The sequence below is a fragment of the Folsomia candida genome, unplaced genomic scaffold (genome assembly GCF_002217175.1).
Source record: "Folsomia candida strain VU population unplaced genomic scaffold, ASM221717v1 Fcan01_Sc044, whole genome shotgun sequence".
Lineage (NCBI taxonomy): Eukaryota > Metazoa > Arthropoda > Collembola > Entomobryomorpha > Isotomidae > Folsomia > Folsomia candida.
The window spans coordinates 1-21,294 of NW_019091236.1; the positions used below are offsets into that span (position 1 = coordinate 1).

Genomic DNA, 21,294 nt, shown 5'->3' on the forward strand with positions numbered 1-21,294 from the left:
TATACTTGAAATATTGCCATTAAACATCTAGTTACGTATTTATATGTGTTAGGTTACTGGTTGCTAACGTATGCTAGTAATGCAAGGTTTATTTAGCATTACTATTTCAAACAGCATTGATAAAATTCCCCGAAATATAAATATTACTTATCCATACTCACGGGGATTTGGTGTGCCACGCATCCACACCCACTGCAGATTAATTTAGTATGCCACGCATCCACACCCACTGCAGATTAATTTAGTATGCCACGCATCCACACCCACTGGAGATTAATTTAGTATGCCACGCATCCACACCCACTGGAGATTAATTTAGTATACCACACATCCACACCCACTGGAGATTATTTTAGTATACCACACATCCACACCCACTGGAGATTAATTTAGTATACCACGCATGCACACCCACTGATGATTAATTTAGTATACCACGCATGCACACCCACTGATGATTAATTTACTACACCACACATCCACACCCACTGGAGATTAATTTAGTATACCACGCATGCACACCCACTGATGATTAATTTACTACACCACACATCCACACCCACTGGTGATTAATTTAGTATACCATGCATCCACACCCATTGGAGAGTAAATTAGTATGCCACGAATCCACACCCACTGGTGATTAATTTAGTATACGATGCATCCAATCCCACTGGAGGGTAAATTAGTATGCCACGCTTCCACACCCACCGGAAATTAATTTAGTATACCAATCGTCCACACCCACTGAGGGATTAATTTGGTATGCTGCGCAGCCACCCACAAGAGAATTAATTGTTGATAATTATGATTTTATGTATTAAAGTTTACAAATCACTAAAAAGTATCAAATAAATAAATTTTAAAAAACAAACTTAGGTGAAGGACGCACTTAAAATATTAAAACAAGTAGCATTAAAAATATCATAATATCGTTTGATATTTACTAACTTTTACTTCACCGTAGGCCCAACTATTTTGTTTTCACAGCAATGATAATTAACATTAAACGCAACTAAAACAAAGACTTGAACAATCAATAAAAACAAAAAGTACATCTCCGTAATGGGGAGTTATTAAAATATGCCAGAACCTGAGCAGATTTCCTCTATAAGACGTCCCATGTAGCGTGATACTATTTACTGAAAGCTAATAATTTAAATCTTTCAAGTTTATTATACAATAATTATGCATTTCATGCAATTTTTCAAAATGGCTCAAAGTCAGAGTTGAGTCGGTTATCCGAATTTTGGATAAAGTATCCATCCAAACGGAATCCGAATCATTCAGATTGGGATATTTTTCAACCGAAAAATTCGGATTCGATTCGGATGGATATTTTATCAGCCGAAAAATCCGGGTTCGATTCTGATGGATCCGAAGAAATGTCCAACCGACTCAATTCTGCTGAAGATATAACTTTTAAGTACAACTTTTAAGTATAACTTTTATTTACAACTTTTAAGTATACCTTTATTAGTTGGGCCCACGGTGAAGTAAAAGTTAATAAATAGCAAACGATATTATGATATTTTTAATGCTACTTGTTTTAATATTTTAAGCGCGTCCTTCACCTAAGTTTGTTTTTTAAAATTTTTTTATCTTCCCATGACTTTTCTCGAATTGATAGCCACGCATGGAATAAGCCTGATGCCTAGAAATGGTTGGAAATTTTAGGCATAGGACTTTCTACTTGAAGGAATTAGAATTCTAGAAAAACAAGCAAATGACCCCGTAAAACAGAATTATATGAACTAAATATTTAAATAATACTTTGTGAACACAGAACATAACGTGGGTGCATTTGCCATCGCGGAATTTGTGGATAATTCCTTAACCGCCACCGCTAATAACAAGGAGAGGAGAAAAATACAAATCGAGTTCCACAACAATGGATCAAATTCATATTTGGCCGTGTTAGACAACGGGTGCGGGATGAATTCGGAGATGCTGCAAACTGGCTTAAAATTCAAAGCACCAAAAGATTCACGTCCCAACGACGTGTCAGACTTACCCACCCAATCAGTAAACCCGGGAAGTGACGAGGAAGCCGCAAGGGAGGAAATTCATCCTATTTTCCTTAACTCAAACATTAGCAAATTTGGAGCAGGATTAAAACAAGCCGTTTTCTGGTTGGGAGATGATGCCAAAATTATAACAAAGAGGGCAGAAAGTAGAACGGTGTACGAAGTTCATTACTCACGGGAAAATATGGAAGCTAAAGAATCAGCCAAGAGTGAAGATGCCTGGAATGTTGCTATTAAGATGCGTGACGTGTCGGAATTAAAAGGCGTACAGGTCCCTCCATTGCTGAAAGCCTTAATCGAAGCGAGGGAAACATCAGAGCCAAGCTTTACATATATTATGATCCAAAACTTGATAAAAGGTGATGCTACCTCTCCCCTCCAATTTCTCCAGCAACAGGATAGTAGTCTCGATGTCAAGCCCAGCATTGAAAAACAATTGGCTCACATTTACCACTATTATCTCCATGGTCGAGACGGAAATACTGGAAAAGAATCAATGAATGGCACTATGGTCGATATAGAAGTTACTCGATTTGATTCAACCGGGAAAAAAGTGTCATCAATTAATTTACGCGAATTGGTTGAAGCAAATTTGGACTTGGAATCAAGATTTGTTCGGACAGCGGCGTCAGATCCGTTCCGTTTCACAATTGAAGTTTTAAAATCCCAACGAGTTAACGGACCCATGATTCCAAAGTTGAGACTTGGAGGCATAATTCGGTACCATCCCTATGAATATTACCACGAAACTTATCCAGTCAATAAGGTGGCAAATATTTCCGGTAGTCTTGACCCACGTGACGTCAACTCTGATCAAACCCTTCAACCAATGGAAGACAAAAATTATCGGATAGATAATAAAGATTTTTTTCATCTATGGTGGAACGGAAGATTAATTCCTTGCACGAAATTGGATGCGTTTCCATGGTGTAGCCCTTCAGAGAGGGGTAAAAATCCTGACAAGTTGTACAAGTCTTACGGGCGCATATCAGGCTCGCTTTTTCTTGACGGTCACATTTGTGAAATTACCGACAACAAATTAAATCTTACAACAACGACGAAAATATCTGAAATAATTGATAAAAAGATTCATTCAGTTCAGTCGACCTTTAAACTGGTTAAATCCCACGGAAACACTCTTAAAGCAAAACGTGTGGGAAATGATGTTAGAAAAGCTTTTGAAGCTTGGTTAACAACGTGTCAAAAATATGACAAGGAGGTCTGCTACACAAACGTGTTACGTGGTGGGTAAAAAGTTCACTAAATGATTGAATATGTTTAGTATAATAAAAACAAAATTAGAGGAATCAATTAAACCTAATCTGAATTTCAGATTCACAGAAGGGTCCCATTATAAGGAAAGTTCGTTTTCAAACTTACTTTGAATATGGCGCAGCAGAGTGGAAAGAGTCCGGGATAAAATTACAAGTTGGTGACGCTGTTCAACTGAAAACCAGTTCGATTATCTTAGGGAAAATTAAATCTTTCTACGTCCAGTTTGAAAATTGTTTGCTTGAAGATGAATATGTGGCAAATTCAAGCACCCGGCCGCTTCCTGAAGTTCATGCACCTGTTTCCTATTTTGATATTGAACACTGTCCTGCTCCTTATTACGCGAGGGATGGCGAGGAAATCCCGATTCGTCGCAAGAGGATGAGTCAAATAGATACAACGCGGCTACAAGTTAGTGTAGAAGAGCTAATCGCGAGGCAGGCGGACGAGCTAAATTTAAAATTCGAAATAATCAAAGGACCTATCCCCGAGTTTGGTAATGGGTTTAAAATTAAGAGCGACGGCATTCTGTTCAAATCCCTTGGACTTGACATTGTCAAAGTAAATGGGGAAGGATCCGTCGAAGGCTACCTTCCGTTTTGCCAGCCAAGGAAAAAACATATATTTGTGGTTACACAAATCCATAAAATTGGTTAGTTTTTTGTCTTACATTGAGGCTATTCGCTCATACCTTCGTAAGCATGTTAACAGCGTAAAATATGTAGCGTTATAAAGTTTACAAACATTTGCACATAGTTTTAAGGAAAATTAGTTTATAAATTTATTCAGAGCCATGGCGTCTATTTATTTTATAACATGGCTGTAAAATTATTTTATCAAACACACGAATTTTTCAAGTGACTAAAGCCTGCATGAATTGCCTCACTACTGTTAAACGTTGAGGCAATTCGCGCAGCACTTAGTAACTTCGTAAGCTTTCTAAAATAATTTTCCAAACTTTTACAAAATAAATAGACGTCTGAGTAAATTTACATATGAACTAATTTTCCTTAGAAATACCTTTAAAAGTATGTTAAGTTTGTAATGCTACGCATTTTAGGCCGTTTACGTAATTACGAAGGGCTGAGTGAATAGCCTCATTAATTATATACATATTTCGCTTTTAATTAATTTATAAACTTACTTAGATAACAACAATAAAAGAGAATTGTGTCACACTATGGAAAGCTGTAATTACTCTAGACCGGCTACAAACCCTCATGGATACTATTTCAATACGTTTGGTATGTGAGAAATGTTTCAAAATAATACATAATCTTTGGTCACCATTTATACAATTTTGTACTCACCAACGTTCTTCTACACGATTGCTTTCCCACTCAGCTGTAACAAAATTAGGTTGCTCGAAAATTGGGGACTATATCATAACTTTTCGCGCATACATTTCCGAGCAGCCATTCGTCCGGGCCACACAGTCGAGGGTGGCGACGGTAATGTCCAGAAATACCCCATCAGGGCGGGCTACTCCGAATCGATTGATTGATCCACCATATGAAATAGAGTGGGAACAGGAGGTAGATTTCCACGGAAGGAAAATATTGAAAGATGGAGAGAAAAAGATACGACTGCCATATTACGAAATTAAGTATTCTGTCGTGGCTGGACTTCCAGATAAGTTTAAGATTGAAGCATTTGGTAAGCGTTCAGATAACTTTTTGACAGTCTACTGTAGTATTAACATGCGTAATAATTGGCTACCTATATTTTGTGTGTAGATAATGAAGATCACCATCGTATTGGGATAGGGTTTAAAATGAATGTATCGTTTAAAGATTCAAATGGAAATGCAGCATCGGCAAAGAATTTAGAATCAGAACTAACAACTTTGACCCAGCAACTTAAAATTTCTTTGGTTCCTATCAAGTAGTTGGCTATAATTGTATTATAACTTACGGGGTAAATTAACTAATGAATTTCACTATTTTATGCAGAAAATCCCAAAACTTTAACCTTACCATCACGTATGGGGCTCTAAGCATTGAAGGAGATCAATTAGTAATCAACAACGTTATTGCCAGTGGCTTCTTAAATGCGGCTGATTTTAAGGTGAGATAAATATTGACTCTCCTCAGATACACGAAAAAATCGTCGCTTCGAATTTCACTTTATTTTTCGCTTATCGATAGCATGGCAAAAATTATGAAAATTGTGAAATTTTGTTCCCACTTCAGCTAAGTGACCTTAATTCCACTTTTGATTTGAGTTTCTGGTCGCTTACCCCAGAGCTCGCTTATCAGGAAGTAAGCGAAATACTAAGCGAAATTCGAAGCAACGATTTTTTCGTGTGTCTGATGAGGCCCAATATGTGCGACAATCAAAGTTTTCAATCTTGTCTCTATTTTATCTTAGGAAGGTAGGATTGACGTTGAAATGACGTTGAATAACCGCACCAAAACTTCTAGTTCTTCCAAAATTCGTTTCTACTCTGGTTTTCCGGTAAGGATTGAGTGTTTGGAAAAACATGTTGAAATTGAAAATGGGTGCAGACCTGGCTTATCTTGTCGCGTCCTCGACTGTGGGGGTAACGTCGTCGTAGCAAATGAGGAGGACAAGAAGCCAATCACGCTTAGGTGTAGAATCATTAAAAAAACCAACCATCAATTTGCCTGTGAGAGAACGATACTAGCAACAAATTCTGTGTGCAAAACGAATGAAGTAATTGATGTTGATGAATTTAAAAAATTTGGAATAACTCAAGTTGATCTACTTTGCGAAATATCGTGCGAGTTATACAGCAATATTAAGCCCGTCTTAGTGCCAATCACAATAAAGCGCAGCACAAGAGCAGAAAAACTTCTGGTTTACCGAAGATCAATTGAAGATGAACAAAATACTGTAGAAATTTGTGATAAATCTGTCCAATTTATCCAAATTTTGAAGGAATTGTACTTAAGCTACAAACTATTTGATGGAATGGGAAATCCCGTAGTGTTTGATGAAAGCAAGTACAAAGTGAATGTAAGTTGGTCGAAGAATGCATGTCTTGAGAATGGAATCCTTCCTACGCACAAAGTTCCTAAACGGGCCGAGGAGAAGACAGAATTTAGGACAACGTTACAAATCCTAGGATTCGAGGAAGAACTAAAGCACATTTTCTACCTGACATCCCTCCCCTTGGAACCGGACACTATGAGTGTATCATTTGTGGGGGGAAACAACTCCCGTGACTTAGTTCAACTCCCAATGGGTGAAAAGCTGCCAGCTGCAGTTGTCAAAATTATGGACCGTTGGAGCAATATTATTCTCTATGGGTTAAGGGATGAAGAATTATCTATTGAAGTGGACTGTTCCCGTGAGGAAGAGTTTCAAGTGGCATTTGATCCAGTTCGTGAAGACATCGATAACGGGGGATCGTTTCTAGTTAAAGATTTAGACATTTCCATACCTAGTGGGAGAAATCTTCCCATAGGTGAAATGGTTTTGAAGGTTACTTTTAGAGATTTGTCGTCCGATTTAAAATTATCCGTGACTACTGGATACCCCAAGAAACTGGGCTTTGTGATTAATGACCAAAAACAAAAACAACGGGGAACCTTTACTTGTCAGAATGGATCAGAAGTTCGAATTTTCGCCAGATTACTGGATGCATTTAATAATTTTACCATATCAAGAACACCAATCGAAGTTAAATTTTTACAGACACAGGACGGAGTCACTGTGATTGAGAAAAAAATTATGATGTCAGCTGATGGCGTTGTTGATTTTGGAGTAATTTGTCCAGATGTGAAAACAAACCCGAATCGTTACTCATCTTGCGTGGTAAAGGTTAATGACTGCAGGGGAAGATGTTTTGGAAAACCGATTACCGTTACGGTCATGGGTAACGTGGATGGGCATGAAAGATCAGATGTTTGCCACTTTCACGTAACATGTCGATCGGATTTTCCATATCAGTTAATCCCACACAAAGTGGAAGGACTGGGACCCTTCAGGTACGAGGCGGGGTCAAGTTTTACAAATCTAACGGTTACTTTGTTGTCAGAGGACGGCACCAAATATACGTCAGCAGAGAAGGAGAAAGTTTCTCTGCATCTTAAGCCGACAAACGGAATATCAGGCGTACATTTGGAACCCATCCTTGCCAGTGGAGTGCACGAAGGTATTTACACATTTGACCAAGTACCCCCAGAGGCAGGAAATTATGAGGCAAAATTTTGCTATCAAAATGGAACAGTGGAGATTTCAGAAATATTGAAAGAACCCTTGGAAATTTACGCTGGATCAGTTCATGCCCTCAAACCGGAAACAGACCTTCGCGACTTGTCTGTGTCAAACAATTCTGAAAATGATGAAGACCGAATTATTGTGGAAAATTTAAAACTGATCATTGTCGATCGGTTCGGGAATGTTTGCACTGAAGGCGAAAATTCAGACGACGGGAACAGCAATTTAAGTCGGGGAGATGTCACAATAGATTTTCCTGGGGAAATGAAACTACAAAATTTGGAAAATTGTACTACTCTGAGCTCAAAAATTGCACTTATCAATGGGTATGTGTCCATCCCTAAATTAGCAGTCGTGGCAGGTTTACCTTTACCAAACAACTCAAAGCACACGATACGGTTTATCCTGAAAATGGAAAGTAGCTCAGAATTTGTGTTTCCTTTGGAATTTACGTTTTTTAATAATTCCGAACAAATGGCCGCGAATCGGAAATTAAGAGAGGAAATTGCAACATTGGAGGGGGAAATTGCAAACAAGAAACAAAGTTTTCAATCGTCTGAAAATTCTATGATGCTTATCCAGGCTAAAATTGAAGGACTGAGAGAGAGGGAACGACAAGAGAAAGAAATCTTAAAGAATATTTCTTCACAAGAATTTGTTGAAACATTAAAAATGTCAAAAGATGTAACTGATCGGGAAGCATGTCTAAAGACAACTGAGAAGGAATTGGAAGGCGAGAGAAATATGACGAAATCTAACATTCCCCCAGGACCTGGTGCCGGTGAACCAAATGTTTTTGGACCAATTGGTTTGTTAGCGGAGATAAAGCGAGGTAATTTCTCGGAAATTTATTCCCTAATACTAACCAGACTCGGGTAACTTTTCTAGGGAAGATATACTCAAATCAATTGTAGTAACTTGAATTTGGTGGCTTTAACTTGTGTTGTACAACTCAATAAAGCCAACCAAATTTCCTGCCAGTCCTCCCAATAAAGTCCTTCCCTCTCCATAAATTCGTAATATTTAAATCCAAATAGTGTCGGAAGGAATATCTAACCGCTTAAAATTTGATTCACGAACTATTAACACTTTTCGACACATGAATATTGTATGAAAAAATTAGGACCAAACTTTAATGTTTAAAGAATTTCAAAGACTAAAAATGAATTTTGAAAGTCCCCAAAATTCTGTGGAAAATAAATTCATGAAAAATTGGAAATTTATGTAGCTTCAAAGATTCCCAGGTAGCGGTACAACCATACTTGAACTGCTTTAATAATCATGAAAATGCTAAACTCCTTACAGGTGGAGATATTTCCATAGATTTGAATCTTCGACGCATCCTCTCTTGGCACTTGCAAAATAAATTGTCCGTTATCGTAACTGCGACCTCAAAGACAGGTCGGGATCTCGAAAAACTTTTTCCAAAGGAACAATTCATGTTACTTGACATTATCAAGGACTATCCCCCAAACACAGTCGCCCTCTCTGGGCCTGGAAACCCGGTCTATGCCCGAACTTTGCTCAACTTCACGAAGCCTGAGGCCACAGCAGCAACGAGAAAAGTGCTTAACAAAATTCTAGGCGATACAATAATCATGGACGATCTGCCAACGGCTATAGACTTCATGAAGAAATACAATCAGGGAAGATATAATTGTCCAACTATCCTAACCATGGATGGGAGACGTCTCACGAGCGACGGAATAATCGGAGGAAGCGCTACCCACGTTCCAAAAAGTGTACGATTTTCGTTCGGATTGGCATCTGGTGTTGAGCTAGCGCAGATTCAGGAGCAGTTAAAAATCCTCCCCACCTTGAAGAAGATCATGGAGGAGGCTGAACAAGTCGAAAGAACGGATGGCCCAAGATTAAAATCGCTAAGGGCTTCATGTATCAAGAGTAAGGAGAATATTGGGAAGTTGGAGGAACGGCGGATGAAGGTTGTTGAAAGGTTAGAAGGTTCTATGCCACGGGGAAAAAACCAACCTCGCCGGACAAGATTGACGAGAGGGGAGGATCATGAAATAACGAACAAAAAGGCTAGAAGAACTTAGCCATTTAAGCCGTTACTTGACAAACCTGTGTAGGGTTTGTATTAAATATTTATGTACAGTTTTAGGGTACTTATTTCTGGCAATAAACATTTACGTCTTCTTAATTGAAAAGCTTTCCAATAAACATGACCCATGTCTTGGAACATTTGCATCGGAGGCATTACACGGAATTGCTTTTTAACTACATGATTATAATACGTAATGTATGCTTCCTCATCGTGTTTGTGCACTCTTAGCAAAATGGTATTGAATTTAATTGAATCATCACCAAACGGAGTGCATATATGACTTAACCGGAGCGGTGATAACGGGCAACACCGCATAGTGAAAAATTTACACCGTTGTGGTGATGAAAACTCACCACTTGGAATCAAACTATTACCAAATCGGGGAGAAATTAACACCAAATCAATACCATCCCGGAGTGTATACATGACTTCACCACTTTGCTAAGAGTGTGTCATTTTCAATTGAAACTCTCGGATGTAAAACAGCCTTCGCGACAATTTTTGTTAAAAATTCAACCTAGTTACATTTAAACACCGTTTTTGTAAAATAAATTCATTAGATTTTTCCCCATGTGACGGTGTAAAAATTAACTTATTTTTATATTTTACATTCAAAAAAAGGTATCCAAACCATAAAAATGATCAGCCGTACTAGATTTTTGCAAAAGTTATGCAGTATAATTCCAAAACGGTAATTTTAAATTATTTTTCAAAAACGGTATTTAAATGTAGCTAGGTTGAATTTTTAATAAAAATTGTCGCGAAGGCTGTTTTACATCCGAGAGTTTCAATTTAGCTAATAATTCTGTGGCAGACATGGCAAAACGATCCTTAATTCCTGACGTGTTTTAAGTACGGATTTTACATTTTTAACTGTTACTTAAAAAAACTAGAATCGATTTTTTAGCAAAAAATAGTTCCCTAGTTTCTACTAGATTGTCCAAATATTCCAGTATTAAATTTGGAATAAGAGCAGCTCTAACATTTAAATCCGCGGCATCTTCATGATACATATAACGGTAAAATCTTTTTGAATTCGTGCTTAAAGTGGAAAAGGAACGAGTTGCAGACGCTTACGTCATATCGAAAAAAATTAAGTAGCACCTTAACAATCAAAGGTAATCCTCTCCGGGATGATAAAAGACGCGCCTCTGCCCACCAAGACATTATTGGCTTGTCCTCGGTGTCCGTATTTATCAGCCAATTACACGTGGCAATTCCTACTTGGAACGTTTGGGTTTCCAGAATTCTACATAGTTTCCCATAGTTGGCTAAAAACTTAACGGCGGATTCATTTTTGATCAAAGTTGTTTTCGCAATTTCTTCCATAAGCAGTACCAATATTTGAATTATGAAGAAAAATTTGTTTGGCATAAGCTTAACTTGCGAATACTTGTTTAGCAGGGCTTCTCCTAATTTTGCTAATAATTTGCGTTGCATATCCGTACTTGGATACCGGTGGGGGTCAAATACAGAAAGGAACGCGATAATTACAAAATCCAGTCCGAAACCGGTCGCTCCACTATTAAGATTTTGGAGTATCCAGGACAGAATTTTGTCAAGGGGCGCCAACTTTGGGTACATGAAAAACAAGGCTAGAAGAGTGCAAGCTTCATTGCAAAGCTTTACTTTTAAGGTTTTCACTCCCCTAAGGGAGTAAGATAAGGTAATAAAATTCTCAAAACAACCCTGCTTCGGCTTAAGGTAACTACCATCTTCCTTCAACTTCTTAAGAAGGCTGTGGCACCGAAGGATCCGAAGGGCCAAGTCGTCTTGTCCAAACGCTTCTTTTACTTCGTCCAAAAAAATATATTCCGACAGCTCCAGTTTATTTAAAATTTCTTTCGAGTAAGGGGAAAGCGGGAGATGGCGACATCGTTTGACAATGGCGACAGTGGCTTCTCTAAAGTCTTGTGTTTGTCTCCACTCTTTCGTCTTGGCTGTTAGACACCACTCCCACACGGCACAAAGTACGGCTGGTGGTCCATTTGAATCTTCCAAGCCCTCCATGGTTCTAATGGAGAACATCCTATTTAAGAAGTTTTCTCCGTGGACACCTTCCAGCTGTTCCATAACCAGCTGTCGCACTAGTGGATGGATTTTTAACACAGGCACGCTCCTCCGGTACATATCGACGCAACTCGATTTTATAAGGCGGTATTGCATTAAGGTGTGAAGCGAATCGGAGAAATCGTCGCATCAAAATCCTTCCGGTGGCCGAAGTACCCTTGACCGACTTCGCCCAGAGTGGCGCATAGGTGCGGGGATGTTGATGTTCGGTTCGATTCGGTTCGAAGAGATTCCGGCTCGGCTTGAAATGCTTTCAATGTAAACTTTTCCCATTCTTCGAGCAAACTATTTTGTTTTCCCTTTGAGTAAAGGAGATCTTCCTTCTGTTTCGGTAACATGTAAACAGACGAATTCAAGGATAAGAGGTTTTGTGCGGCTTGCGTTTCTTTAAATACGTCGCAAAATGCCCTGATTAGACCAGGGTGGTGGTAAAGGTGGGGCGAAATCTCACTCAGTTTTGTAACTTCATCGTAATCTTTATCCTGAATATTGACATACGGGTCTAAGCAACTTTGCAACAACTCGATGGCAGCTTCAGGACTTAGTGAATCCAGATTAATTTGAACGGATGGCTCGTTCATGTCCGGCACTTATTCATCGAAGGATTCATACCCATAACGAGAAATAATAATTAAGGTGGTAAATTCAAAGGTGGACAGTGTTGAGGTTCATGTAACTCATTTTAATAAGTTTGTACGTGACTAGATTTTTTCTGCCCTTCTGTTTAATTTCATCATTCTTAGTATCGACTTATCTATTTCTGACTAAATATTATTTTTATCTTTTCCTGTGCAACCTAACCTTTTTGTATGCATTAATTAAGGCAGCGAGTCAATGTCAAGTATGTACATGCCTTAAGGGTCATTATTCAATTCTATTTTTGTGATATCTCCATAATTTGTGGGAGTTTCTTCTATTCTCTACATTTTGGTACATTTGTCAATTTTGTACAATAATCATGGAGTGTAACTCAAGTACTCACTCAAGCCAGACATTAAATTGTGGTACAGCAAAATATTTCGAAGTCTCACTCTGCCTCATTGTCACACATACTTACGCCCACAATTATCCATCATTTTTCAAGTCATAAATTAGCACAAGTCTACACCATCACGACTTAAAAACTAAGCTCACACAAAGCCTTTAAAAATTGGAAACAACATCCCCAACAGACAGTAAGGAGGAAATCGAGACGAATATATTTTCTTCGTCAATGTCCTCAAGCACTATCATGAGAGGGAGTGAGGGCTCGATATTCTTGACCTAAACACAAATTTAGAAAGTGTTCAATTTTCATGGAAATTAAACAAATCAATATTTAAGAACTACTAGCTACTTTAGTTAAGTATTTAAAAAAATTATTAAACGTACATTTTTTAACTTTTCTCCGAATTTGTCTAAATAATTCTCAATTCCGTTTTCCATCTCATCCTTTAAATATTCCTTAATAGCTTCCACCACATCTCCAACTAACCAAATGGCGTGAACCAGATTTCTACTTGAGAAGGTAGACACAAGCTCGGTTTTTCATGAACCGATAATTCCATCGATCCAAACTGACTGGAAATTTTGCAGAATTAAACAGTCTTCCAGTTTCTTTACTTCGGCATCCCGACCAAAAAATTTCCAGCGAGGGAACGGAACGTTGTATCGAACCATTGCCTCAAATTTTTTTTCGGTCTCCAATTCTTGTAGAAACATTTCTAAAATGTAAATAAATCATATTAATTATTAAATAAAATAATGGAGCAATTCATCATGACATTACCAACAAAATTGTGGGGTTTCTACAACCTTGGCTTTTTTGGATTCGTAAAAAAATATTCGTAAATTTATGTGTCATTTTGATATAAGACATTGATATTAAAAACCATTCATACTTATTTTAAATTTACGTTATTTACGAAATTTATCAGTTTTAGATACTACGATTAAATGATAACTCATAAAATTGTCGACTTTGCAAACTCTTTTGTGTATCCAAATTTAGTTGGTTATCTCCAAAAGTGAAAATAATTTCTTCTCAAAAAGATATCTATCAAGGCAACTTTGAATATGCCCAATTTTAAGTAAAATCTCACCTCTATCAAGAAACCGATCCAGGGCTTGGCTAGAGCTATATCTCTTTTCCTGGTAGTACTCGGCCATTTTTTGGCAAAGTTTTAATTCCAAGGGATACTGGTCGGCATACAATTTTGAGAATACCATCCCGTTCTTTGGTTGTTGCAAAAGGTCAAGGACCTATACAAAAGTTAGAACTGTTTTCTAGAGTTACAGTCTGTAACAAATTTAATGCTACGATGACAATTTTTATATCGCCACGATCTCATTGTTTTAAAATTTCAAATCCTGTCCAAAATTCTAAAAACTATATACGGACAATTTCCTCGTCGCCGATTTTTAAAATGGCAGACAGGTCAAAGGTCACGATTATTTTTTGAACAAATTTGAGGCTTCGAAAAAATAACTTCATGGATAAAATTTGTTATCGCATGCGACATGCATCATAAGAAAACAGAGTTTTGGTTGTACCGTGAACGATTTTCTGAGGCCTCATAAATTTTTTGTCAAGGCCAGAGGTTTGAGGTCTACAATCGGCACCGGGGCGAAAATTCGAAAAATGAAATATGTATACGTTTGTGTATTAAGACAGTATGCAAAAACGTATATTTCAGTCGTCGTGTAGCACTAAATATGTTATGTACATACTGTATAAATATATTAGAATGACTTGTTTCCTCACACCTCTGCCTTAATGTTTGTCATTCCATCGATACTTCCTCCGGGAAGAATTAGCTCAATAAAGACAACGGCAGCAGAGAAAACATCCGTTTTCTCATTGTAGTTCCCCTGCCCCAGGACCATTTCCGGACTGCGGTACCGTTTCGCCCCCACGCTGACTGTAGTGCACTTATCCGCACCTTCTTTTAGTTCGCGGCCTAAACCAAAATCTCCCAAGACTAGGTCAAGATTTTCCAAGACTCCCGCCATCTTCTTAAGAAAGATATTGGCAGGTTTTATTTATATCCCGGTGGACTATTTTTTGACCGTGAATGAACGTCAAAGCTTCCAAAAGTTGGTGGATAAAAATCCTAACCTGCCCAATATGGCGGGAATGTGGAGAATTATTCTTATCCATCCAGCTAGTTAACAAAAAATTATAAAAACACAACATAGGTATGTAAATATACAAATAAGTAAAGGCACATCCATAAATTTATATTATATCAGTGATATAATATCACACAAGGTTGAAAACATTTTTGGGGCACACTGAGACATTTTTGGGGCACGTTGAAAAAAATTCTGGGGCACACTGAGACATTTTTGGGGCACGTTGAAAAAATTTTGGGGCACCCTGAGACACTTTTGGGGTAAGTTGAAAAAATTTTGGGACACTCTGAGACACTTTTGGGGCAAGTTGAAAAAATTTTGCGGCACCCTGAGACACTTTTGGGGCAAGTTGAAAAAATTTTTTGGGTGGGAAAAAAGCTCAATGTTGGGGAATTTCGTGCGCACGGTTTGGTGCACTCCAACCCAAAGTCTCAACCAAGCCCGTATTCTTGTCATCTGTTACGCCACTTTTTAACATATCTAGGTAGATCACCTAAACCTCTAGATGCGCAAAACTTAAGTTTCTACAGAAGTACCCTCAACCAAGGCTCAACCAAGAAGTAATCTACGGACATTTATGGACATACATATATGCTAGCATATATGTACATAAGCCCGTCACCCACCGGGCTAGCTGTTATATGTAGTTTCATAGATTAAGAAAGAGTTATAGAGAATAAGTAATATTACATAAATGCTAGGTTATTGGTATATGTAGTTACATAGGATTTTGTATGCATACAAAATCCTATATAATATTAGGTTAGGATAGGTTAGTTCAACTGGACAAAGACAGTAAATCTGTCCAACTCTTACTTTCAGTTCCAGGAAACGCGTAAAAACCTTTTAGTGAAACAGTGTTATTTTAGAAACAACTCTTCTTTAAGTTACGTATATATATTAGTGCGTATAGCATTGTTATCTTTGACCAATGCAACTTATATAAAATGTATGTACATACACATTTTTACGTAGAGATGCATTTCCTTTTCTTTAGTTTTACGACTTTTCTGACTTGTTACATGTTAAAAATCGGGTATAAAAAGACGTACAAAACTGGAAAAAAGTCGAGTTGTTGGAGAGCTTTGACATCCATAAACTCCACTCTAGTTGGTGCGCTTATCCGCCAAGCTCTCTGCTAAATCGGAGGTTCTCTTATACTCCGAACTCGGATGGTTCTTGTAATCCGAAAAATCTTTTTAACCCCCAGACAAAATAAACTAACTCTCTTGAATAGTTAAGTACAGTGAATAGCCATATTTTGTGTTTGTTATAGAATTTAATCGTTTTTTCTGATATAAATAAATTCAGTTATTTGTGCAAATTTTTCCTTCTAATCCTTCTGGATAATTTTTTTTTTATCATACGTTATAATACTAGCGAGAATTTTAAACTGCAAATGCCTGCCCGCAACTGAGGTGAAAATAAATATTCCATAATGGAAGCACAGAAAGTCAAATTTGGAATGCATTCAAATAAATTCAATTCAAAAAATTAAATGTCTAATAGTAGTTGTCTTGGGTGGCGGTCTTGTTTGCCTGATAGTAGTTATCTGACAGCGCCAGACATTTAATTGCTTTAACTTAATTCACTTTAAATTTTGGCGCCATACGAAACTTGACTTCCTTGACTTCCATTTCCGTTGCGGAACATTTACATACTTTCGCTTCCGTTGCCAACAGACATTTCCAGCTTATATAATATAAGCTAGCGTATCAGCCCGTCTTCCGCCGGGCGGGCGAGTAATATAAGCTGTCAATCTCTATCAGCAACAAAATTGAACCAAAGAAAGTCAAGTTTGAAATAGTACCAGATAACCACTATCAGACCACCACTCCCAGATAACCACCATCTGAATTTTGAATTTATTTTAAATTTTTGCGCCATTCGAAACAACTTTCTCCATTTTCACTCCCGCCATGGAAAATTATTTTCACTTCCGTTGCCGACAGACATTTCCAGCTTATAATATAGAGATAAGAATAAGAATAGTTACTTACTCCATTAAATCACCTCCATTACAGAATTCCGTTTTGATAAAAAGCCAATTCTTTCTGGGTCCAGATGATGAATAGTCCTCGGTCGAGTTGAGCTTATCGAAATCCTCCGCATCCGGCCCTTCCAGCCAGTGCGAGTAGTATTTCAAAACAAAGTTACACCCACCCCCACCAGACAGCTTTTCCAGGATGGTGATTTCCCGCAGGATTTTTTTCATTGGGTTTGCCTCGTGTTGGAATAACTTTTTGTAGTCTTCCACACAAACTTGTTTCACCGCGATGGATTCCGCATGGGGTAAAATCACTTTAAACGTGGTGCCGAAAGAACCACTGCCTAAGTACTGGTAAGAAATTAGTTCATCTCTTAAAGAGATAAAGGAGGGTTCAAATTGCGCCGAAATTTCTGCATTCGCCATTATCGGATTCGAAAAACGGAAAATTTGGTTTTACGAAATTATAATGATTGTACGGCGCAATTATCTGTACAATTTGTGCAGAGGAATATTTGTCACCAGCTGACAAGTCGGCCAATATGCAAAGCCTTTTAACCAGGGAAGGATATAAATGTATTTAATACGAATGGTATGAGTTGTGCTGATAAGAAAATGTATATACTTTGAATATGTAAACCGGCGTGAGTATTTACATAATACGAGGACAAATATGTGCATACGTATATATGTATTGCATTGGAGTCATACATTGTTAGAAATCCGGTATAGCCACGCAGGTATTGATTTCTCAGTATTAAAGTTGCTACCGGTAGATATTAAAATGATACCGCTCGGTAAAAATTTGATCCCAATACTTTAAAACTTTATTTACGGGTTATTACTACACGGTATGATTTATCAATACCACGTTGGGAGAGTCATACATATATAAGTACCGACTGGTTTCATTTTAATACCTTATTTCTAAGAGTATATATGTATACATTCGTGGTTCGAAACAAGCATCACACGTGCAGTAAGCTTTTCAGTCTTAATCACATTTATCGCAATAAAAATCAGTATTATTATTAATTATTCCTGAGAATTAATTAAAATTAAAACAAATTCATGAACCAATCCATAATTAAGAATTATACGCTAGACCGCCCCTCCTGGCATGTTTCGATAACCAAATGATAAAAATTTCATTTCACTCTTCAAAATATGTCGAAATTTAGCGAATATGAAGACACTAGCCTATAAGCCCGTCTTACAGACGGGCCACATTTCACATTTTACAAGAACATATCGAAATTCCTTGGCACCAAAAACTTATGTAAGCAATTTAATACATTAGGAGTTTTTTAACGTTGCTAAGGATTATTTTTAACGTTGCAAAGAAAATTTTTTATGTTGCTAGGGAAATTTTTATAGGCTGCTAGGGAAACTTATGTTGCTGAGGGAATTTTTTTAAGTTGCAAAGGATTTGTTTTATGTTGCTAGGCAAATTTGTTTATGCTGCTAAGCACATTTTTTAAGTTGGTAAGGAAATTTTTTTATATTGCTAGGGAATTTTTTTACGTTGATATGGAAATTTTTTTATGTTGCTAAGGAATTTTGTATGTTGTTAAGGACATTTTTTACGTTGCTAGGGAATTTTTTTATGTTGCTAAGGAAATTTTTTATCATAGTCATGATCATAATGGCATAATCATAATCATAATTCGTATCAATTCTCTGATTGGTGGAGCTAGAAAGCCGTGTCAAAAGCCAATCAGAATGCAGGAATGTCATGGAAAATTTCACGGGACGGAGTTTTCGAAATTATGATATAGATGTGTACGCACTAAAAACTATGTATGGATTGATATTCGTCTTTTCTGTCCAACCTTATTTAAATTATCATATTTTCGCAACAAACATAGTAGCGAGCCGTAAAAAATATATAAACTCTTTCGCATTTATTTCCAAAAGGAAGGTCGAAAATAAAAATAAGAAATTCTAACTCATTTAGTTTAAGAGGTTTAATTTAAACTTAATTTTGTTTGACTAACATTTTAAGGATTACGTATATTATTTTCCTCCAAGCTGGATTTTAATAATAGATAAGTTTCCCAATCAATACTTGTTTGCGATTAATTGATTAAAAAAATAATAATGCGGAACCTTTATTGTATAATATGCCAACCTAATAATGCCAGATAATTGTATGTATAAGTACTTAGGGCTGCTGCGGGTAGCGGGTCGGGTACCCAGTGTCTGGCTACCCGACCGACTTATGCGGGAACCTAGCGGGTAGCGAAAGCTACGTATGTACTAAGGCGGGTAGTGGTATTTAAATTTTCTGTGGTTTTTGTGTTGTTATTAAGCAGTATAGTTATTTGTTTCTCCAATACATGAATACCAAATTTCCGCATTTAATCCGCGTAGAACAATCTAATTTCTAATTATGATAGCCATGAATTTAAATTAGCTTAGAATTGTTTTTCACTTTTGTACATTTTTAATTCAGAGGTCAACGCCGCCGATCTCACGCCGCCGCGCCGCCATACGCCGATAGAATTATACGCGCCGCCGTCGCACACTGGTCCGGAATCCTGTATTCGTTTGCCAGAACCTATAGCTCTCGAACCATTTCATTGTTTCGAATTCTGCCTTCGGGAATCGAAATACGAAGTTACAAGGGTCATAAGTAATCAACTTTCATTGACCACCAACCCCTCTTGGGGGTGTGGTTACAGGTCAATAATTATTTTCTCGGGTTACCCCATCAAGTGGGATGTCATTTGAAAGGTCTAATCAAGCTCTAAACAACTACGACTAATATGGGGTTATTATCGGCACACCCACTGCCAGGGGGTGTGGTCAAAATACAAATTTGAAAGTTTTTGTCTCGATAATTTTGAGGATGTATTTTCATCAAATGATTATATTCTATAGTTTTATGAAGTATTTATGCCCTCTGACTTAATTAACAAAGAAAATAGGACCAAAATTAAAAATTTCGTCTGGACTCCTCCGGGGTCACAACTTCATAAAATCCCCCCACTCGTAATAAATTTTTTAGAGGGGTTTGTCTTACCATGTTCCCTTCCCCAAGTAATAGGCAAGATATTTTGATGCGATTGTGTTATTCGGAACACTTAAAAATTTCATACATGGCCATAATTAAAGCACTCCAGATATTTTGCTTGTATGATTTGCCTCTGCATAAATTCAAATTTCTCGGTCAATTTGCAAAAGGGGCAAAAAGGGGCAGCAGTTTTTGTAGATGAGATATAAGGGTTTAATAACAGTTTAACGGTTTCTCGAAATACCACAGGACTAGACAGGATTTTCAACTTGAAGTTTCTCCCATTTAGTCCAATGTTATAAGGCAAGATTAGGCATACGCCACGCCGTAACCACTGGAACAATTCAAATGAAACTTTCCATAATTGAACATCTATGTCAAAGGTACTGAAGAGGGTATTTTGTTTTCGAATCGGTGAGAATAGGTTTTGGCCAAGAAATTCTATATTCCGGACCACCGTGCGCCGCCGATAAATCTATTTCCCTATCCCTTCAATATTGAAGCGCCGCGCCGCGCCGCCGCGCCGCGCCGAAAAATCCCCAAAATTGGCGCCGCCGCCGCCGCCAAATTGGTCGGCGTTGACCTCTGTTTTAATTTACGGAATTCATGGGGGTTGATCTCTACATTATTATTCTATCCAAAAAATTGTTTTTTTTTGTTGTTTGACAACGAAAATTTAAAATCCTGCTGAAGTTATATATAACTCAGGTTTATAATGAGAATTGGACACATACAAAATACGAAGGAACTGATCAGTAAAAATAATTAAACATCTAAAAAAAATTGAATATTTTAGAACAATAATAATTTCATAATTTTTAGAATTTTTAATAAATTTTTACGAAAATTATGACACTTACATATGAAAACATTGGACGAATATAAGACCAATAAATGCAGAAAAGTGGTCATCAAGCATAGCCAATCATCGTTAAAATCTTAAAATAAAATGAGATAAAAATTACGTAGTATTTGTTGTCCAAATTCACGCAGATTTTAATTCGAGTAACAACAATTTTTATGTTAAACCTGTTAGCTAACTAAAATTTGCAAACAAATCAACCCAATTCTGGATAGAATGCAACGAGGTTATTTTCTCACAACATTTGGAAAATTACTTAGATTAGGGTACTGTCTTAAGTGAGAAGACCAAGTATTTCAAAAAATCGAAATTTTCAGAAGATTTATTAACTGTTTGCTTCATTTCTGCAGTAGGTAACGGGTACCGGGTCGGGTAAGGGTAACGGGTAGGTACGGGGAGCATTTTTTTCTACCCGTGGCAACCCTAACAAGTAGACCATAATGTTGCCAAATGGTATAAGTTTGAATTAATTTATGAATAAATAAGGTCACAAAAGACGGGAAACTTTTGTCGGGCTTCTCAATGTAAATAAGAAATGAGGTATATCGAGATAAAGTTTTCCACAAAAAATCTACATAAATCCACAATCAGGGAAGGAACCTGCTCTACAAAAGCGGTTCGTGGAATTTAAAGATAAATTCCCAGAACCGAGAAACGAATAAAAATGTGCTGATTTTTAGGCCTGTGACGTCACAG

At 37.3% G+C, this 21,294-nt stretch overlaps 2 protein-coding genes across 2 annotated transcripts; one reads left to right on the forward strand and one right to left on the reverse strand.

The window, feature by feature from the left end:
• Positions 1-1,773: 1,773 nt before the first annotated feature.
• On the forward strand, positions 1,774-9,681 carry LOC110861719 (structural maintenance of chromosomes flexible hinge domain-containing protein 1). Its single transcript, XM_022110846.2, has 8 exons — positions 1,774-3,271; positions 3,361-3,951; positions 4,448-4,543; positions 4,644-4,955; positions 5,036-5,183; positions 5,252-5,366; positions 5,670-8,316; positions 8,790-9,681. Exons 1-8 carry the CDS (start codon positions 1,936-1,938, stop codon positions 9,539-9,541), a joined length of 5,997 nt encoding a protein of 1,998 aa, XP_021966538.2. The 5' UTR covers positions 1,774-1,935; the 3' UTR covers positions 9,542-9,681.
• Positions 9,682-11,031: 1,350 nt separating this feature from the next.
• Positions 11,032-16,006, reverse strand: LOC110861667 (mitogen-activated protein kinase 13). The gene is made up of 3 exons (XM_022110794.2): positions 14,365-16,006; positions 13,701-13,860; positions 11,032-13,322 (listed from the first exon to the last, which is right to left on the reverse strand). Exons 1-3 carry the CDS (start codon positions 14,608-14,610, stop codon positions 13,147-13,149), a joined length of 582 nt encoding a protein of 193 aa, XP_021966486.1. The 5' UTR covers positions 14,611-16,006; the 3' UTR covers positions 11,032-13,146.
• Between the last annotated feature and the right edge of the window lie 5,288 nt (positions 16,007-21,294).